General features: G+C 44.0%; 1 protein-coding gene across 1 annotated transcript in view; it reads right to left on the reverse strand.

The window, feature by feature from the left end:
- Nucleotides 1-2,569: 2,569 nt before the first annotated feature.
- The window catches only part of C13H6orf52 (chromosome 13 C6orf52 homolog), a 7,483-nt gene continuing 4,269 nt past the window's right edge, over nt 2,570-5,783 (reverse strand). Inside the window, exons 2-4 of the mRNA XM_021180947.1 lie at nt 3,520-3,541; nt 2,896-3,058; nt 2,570-2,687 (exon numbers count right to left, since the gene is read on the reverse strand). Coding sequence (XP_021036606.1) covers nt 2,570-2,687; nt 2,896-3,058; nt 3,520-3,541 — 303 coding nt within the window. The remainder of the gene's footprint in view (nt 2,688-2,895; nt 3,059-3,519; nt 3,542-5,783) is intronic.

The raw sequence follows: 5,783 nt of genomic DNA on the forward strand, positions 1-5,783 counted from the left end.
TTGAGTTCCAGTCCTGGCTTCCTTGGCGATGAACAGCAGCATGGAAGTGTAAGCCGAATAAACCCTTTCCTCCCCAACTTGCTTCTTGGTCATGATGTTGTGCAGGAATAGAAACCCTGACTAAGACACTCACTCACACAAAAACATAACAGACAGAACAATGGCATCCACAGCTGGTAATCTAAGACCTACCCTGCTTCCAAGGTAGGAGTTTGTCACCAAAAATTAGGTAGGTCCCTGTTAACTTGCAACAGAAGGACTCCCTGTAAGGGCCAAGGACTTGGTAGACCTAACAATCCAGAACCCATCATGTGGTCAGTCAGATCTCAGAGCCCTCTCCTTTCTCCATACTGGTGGTATTTACAATATCAATGCTATGAGATACTTGGCTATTGTTTTTCTCTGCAGCTACAGTATGTTTGCATTGACAGACACCATTACTTCCTGTAATCTGTTGCTACTGTCTGGTTGCTGCCTTTGGAGGGAGCCTCTGCCCATCGATGCTTTTTGTCTTTTGAGCTAAGTCTGACCTGCTTATATAAGTGAAGTTTTACTAGAACACAACCTGGCTTAATCAAATCTCTTTGGGTTCTCAATCATTTGTTCTTTAAGAGCAAAGCCGAATCCCTGGTAGAAAGACAGCATGGCCTAGAGAGGAAAGAGTCTTTATCTGGACCAGGTGTGTGGCTTCATACCCATAATCCCAAGCAACACTTTGGAGGGATGAAGATGCTTCCAGCTCCAGGCCAGCCTGAGCTACATAGTGAGTTCCAGGGCAGCTTGGGCTACAACGTAAGACTCAAAAAACCAAGAGGGAAAAAAGTTATCTCCTGGTCTAGTTTCAATTTGCCACACTTAAAAAGTTCTATCTTCCAAGCACTTGGGAGGCCAAGGCAAAAAGATCATGAGATTGAAGCCAGCGTGGGCTATATAGTGAGACCATGTCTCAAAAACCCAAACGAACCTAAGCAGCAGCAACCAAGAGTCTGTTGTCTTATCTCCTCCCCATCACCAGTGCTGGGATGGAAATACGTGCCTCCATCTCCACTGTACAGAGTGCTGAGGATCAAGGCCTGATTTACACGTGCTGGGTAAGTCTCTTTCTGACTGAGCTACATCTCGGCCCTCCTTTGTTACTTATTTACGAAATTGATGTAAATGAGGTTAAATTGGTTGTTCTCTTAAAACAAATATGCAAACGGTATGGATTTGTGGTCATTTCTCTAACAAAGAATTACTTGACTGAATTTAAATTTTTTTCTTTCTCTCTTTCTTTTCTTTCTCTTCTTTCTTTCTTTCCTTCCTTCCTTCCTTCCTTTCTTCCTTTCTTCCTTTCTTCCTTTCTTTCTTTCCCCGCTGATCTGTGTCTGTGACTTTTCATTTTACTGCCAAATCCTAAAGCAAGCTTTCTGCTTTGGTCTAAACACACCTTCCTGGAGCCTGATAATCAGTGTTCTATTCCAGTCATGTTAAATGAGGGCACAATTTACCCCTGGGGGACATTTGGCTATGTCTGGGGACATTTTAGTCATACTATGACACAACAGTGCTGTGGGCACCTTATGGCAGAAGGTCAGAAAAATGTTCAAGATATTCCTTCTGGGAAGAAGTCTGGGCTCAAATGGCAAATGATGACTCAGTGGGTCTGGGAAGCCCCACCCCTGCCTTGGTTTGTAAGCAGCTAGAGCCCATCAGCAGCTAGTCTTTCAAAGTCCTGAGTGGTATGAGGCTTAGCATGAGCTAAGTACCTTTGAAAAGGAGGCAATGTCCAATCCCTTTGCTTATAGTCTGGTCAACTCTCTAAACATATGCTTTTTATATGTTTTTAGACCACGAATGCAGTCCAGGGTCTCTCTTAAGTGTCTATTTGAGGCAAAGCAATTCTCCAAAGCACAACCCCAATAACACTTATTTAAGTTTCTATACCTTATTATTTTATGTATATGTATGTGTTCCTGCATGTAGCGACACACATATACCTAGTACCCATAGAAGTCAAAGGAGGGCTTCAGATTCCTGGGAACTGGAGTTACATTATAAATGGTTGTGAGTTGTCAGGTGGGTGCTGGAAATTGAACCCAGGGTCTCTGGAAGAGTAGCCATTGTTCTTAATCACTGAGCCACTTCTCCAACTACCTCACTTCCCACTTCATACATACACTGAAGCTTCATGACTGGGTTGTATAAAGTCCCGACTCCTTGATCTTAGAAAACCATCAGGCTTTGTGGATGAGGTCAACTTGGTCCATTCTTAGGAATCTTTTTGTTCAGTTAAGAGGCTTTCTGCTGCCTTCTACTCTTAAACCAGCTTTCTTAAACAGAGCCTGAGGGTCAGTGGAGATTGAGCATCTAGTTCTAAATGGCATTTGCCAGACAAGATAACACTGAGAAATTTTACTGCGTGTGTCTGATTCTTTCCACGAGGGTTTACTGTTACAGGAAGTGTGCAAGACACTGAAGCTAAGGCCACCAACCCTTGAGCTCACATCCATCCATCTCTGTAAAATCTCTCTCCCAATGTCATCTTGTAACGTCTGCCTTCAGTCATGTGGATCCTTCTGGAACTGACTTAAGAGAATGCACTTCCTGGGTTGGCTGTGCTATAGTAATCGTTATTTATATCATATTCCACCATGCCAATGCCATTGAAGTCCCAGAAGTTTAGATTTACAAACAGCTTCTGAGGGCTGGGACATAATTCAGTTATAGAGTGCTTATCTAACATTACAAGGCCTTGGGCTTCATTTCCCAGTACCAGGGATGGGGGGAGGGTGGGGGGCAAAGAGGGGGAGAATTAATTATACATTCAAAATCTAACACATTTCTGGAATTTTTTTCTCCTAAACTCCAAAGCAAGACACAATTAATAGGGCAGTTGGAGGGCATAGTGCATACTTGCTTCCCAATGTGGGGAGCTCATCTGGGATGTTAGACAGAACAGCATCCAGAGGCTGCCAGTGACACTTCATCACGGAGTTGTACAGCTCTTCACTTTCTGCCACAAACTCTTTATTTGATTCTTCAATATTCAGATGAAGCCGAGCGTGATGGCGCATGCCTTTAATCCCAGCACCCAGGAGGCAGAGGCAGGAGGATTTCTAAGTTCGAGGCCAGCCTGGTCTACAAAGTGAGTTCCAGGACAGCCAGGGCTATACAGAGAAACCCTGTCTCAAAAAAACCAAAACAAAAACAAAAAACAAAAACAAACCAATATTCAGATGAAGGTTTGGTTTTGCAAAAGCCAATCACAGACATGAGAAAAATAGTTGCACAGATACCTACTGGTAATGGCTGAAAGCTAGCTACTGTACCAAGCATCAGTGGTATGTATGCATGCATTACAAAGTTACAGCTAAAATGTTTAATTTGGAGGAACATGTTCGGTGTACAATATATACTCATAGGAACATGTCCTTACATGGCGTAGTACCATGTACAATGGGTATACACATAAAAAATTAAAAGATATTTGGAGGAAATTGTTTCCTTCCACCAAGACTTGAAGCCAGCAATTCAAACTGTCATCGGGCCGGGCGGGTGTCTAGACGATTGAAAGAGATGGAGGAAAACAGAAAGCCAAAGGTGTTTGGGGATGAGTTCCATTTAGGGGAAAGGGAAGAGTCAAGGCTGAGACCCAAGCAGCTAGCCTGAGAACACAGGTGGATGCCCTGGATGCCCTGTAAACGGTGAGCCGCCGAGATGGCGCTCCAGGGACCGAGCTCTGGGAAAAAAAAAAAAAAAAGAGGCCATTGCTTTGGCTGCTTAGCAAACCCAGCCTCTTCTTTCTGAGACCTAGAACCCAAGACAAGGAAGTGACAACATCATCATCAAGGAGGTGTACGTGGGTTTTCCTCCCAAGTCAGCAGGCTTCCTGGGAGTCCCAAAGCGCCAAGGTCACGGTTTTATTTATTTATTTTTTTTATTTTATTTTTTTTTTGGTTTTTCGAGACAGGGTTTCTCTGTGTAGCCCTGGCTGTCCTGGCACTCACTTTGTAGACCAGGCTGGCCTCGAACTCAGAAATCTGCCTGCCTCTGCCTCCCGAGTGCTGGGATTAAAGGCGTGCGCCACCACGCCCGGCTTATTTTTTTGTTTTTAATGCTAGTCCATTTTTCCTCATTGAACCAAATGTAACTAAAGATGCCTGTGGCTCTCCTCTATAATTTTTGCAAGTCTAAATGTATCCAAGACTATAATTTGCCTCCCATGGGCTCCTATTCCTTGGTAACGCTGTCTGGGACTGAGTGCTGTGTCCCTCCCGGAGTTTCATCTACTGAACTCTTAGCACTCATTCTGATAGTCTTAGGAGCTGGGCCTCTAGGGACGTCTCAGTGTTGGAGGGGATCAAAGGGCGGGATCCCAGTCTGAGGGCATTGGTGCCCTTAAGTGAGAAGGCAGCTGAGCTTACATCCTCATCCTTAGTATCAACACCAAAAGGCGATCCTGTGAGGGCATACGGAAGAGCATCATCTACGTGCCAGGGAGAGAGCTGAGCATGGAACTTCCAATCTCCACAGCTGTGTGTTGACAGCCAGGGGGTTGACACATCAGGGGAGGGGGAGGGAAGGATGGGGCGGAGAGCAGCAGCAGCTTCTGTGAAACCACCCAGTCTACAGCGTTTTATTACAGCAGTCCTAGCAGACTAATACTAATTACCTTGAATTCAAATGCATTGGTGGTGTATAGTCTGAATCTTAGTGTTCTAAGCTAGATTTCTTTTGAGAACTTATGGCTATAAAGATCACATCTTCCAATCTGGGTGAGGTAGCAAAGGCCTTTTAGTCCCAGCACTTATGAAGTAGAGGCAGGGGCATCTTTGGAAGTTTGAGGCCATCCTGATCTACATACATAATGACTTCTAGACCAGTCAAGGCTATGTAAAAAACAAAAAACAACAAAACAAACAAACAAAAAACCAAACCAACAACTACAACAACCACCCTGTCTAAGTTTGTATCTTTCTACCTTTTCCCCCTGAACGTTCTTAAATTCCGTTTCAGGTATCTTTCCTGGGCAGCTAAGGGCAGTTCTGGGGTTTGCTTTGTTTTGTTTACATGCTGTGGTTGGAGGAGCAATGATGCAATGGCACACTTAAGTATGAACACTCCCGCTCCCTCCTGTAACCTGTGGCCAAGAGTCTGATGAGTAAGCCTATTAAATGCGTGCCAGGTAGATTCACAGGAGACAAGGTGGGCAGCTATATCCATGCACACTGGGAATATCACACGGAAAACAGGGAATACCCAAGTACCCAGTCTCTTCCATTATTCTCTTTAGTTTGCCTACTAGAAATTTAACTCATTTTCTCCAGGGGCTGGTACTTTGTATTGCATTTGTAGTGAGTCACACTTCTCTGGATCTATGACTAGCTACCCTCCTGTGTGCTTATTGCGTGTCAGGTGCTGTTAGGACATGAGGGAGCCCTTTGGATGTTACATTCACACAGCCTCTGAGCTAGATATGCAGTTTGCTTTAGAGAAGGGAAACTAGATATTAATCTGTCTGGGACAGTAGAGCTAGTAGGTAGGACTTGAATCCTGATCATCCGTGTTACAAAACTAGATATTTGGAGGGTATAATTGTTGTTTTGGTTCTGGGAACAGAGTATTACTATGTAGCCCAGGCTGACCTCAAACACATGATTTTCTGCCTCACAAGTGAGGGGATAATATACAAGATCACACCTAGCTTGTTGCATATTCTCATTGTTTACATGTCTCATGAAGACAGGAAGAGCAGGCTCACTTTTTTTTTTTTTTTTTTTTGGTTTTTCGAGACAGGGTTT

This window comes from Mus caroli, chromosome 13 (assembly GCF_900094665.2).
Source record: "Mus caroli chromosome 13, CAROLI_EIJ_v1.1, whole genome shotgun sequence".
Taxonomy (NCBI): domain Eukaryota; kingdom Metazoa; phylum Chordata; class Mammalia; order Rodentia; family Muridae; genus Mus; species Mus caroli.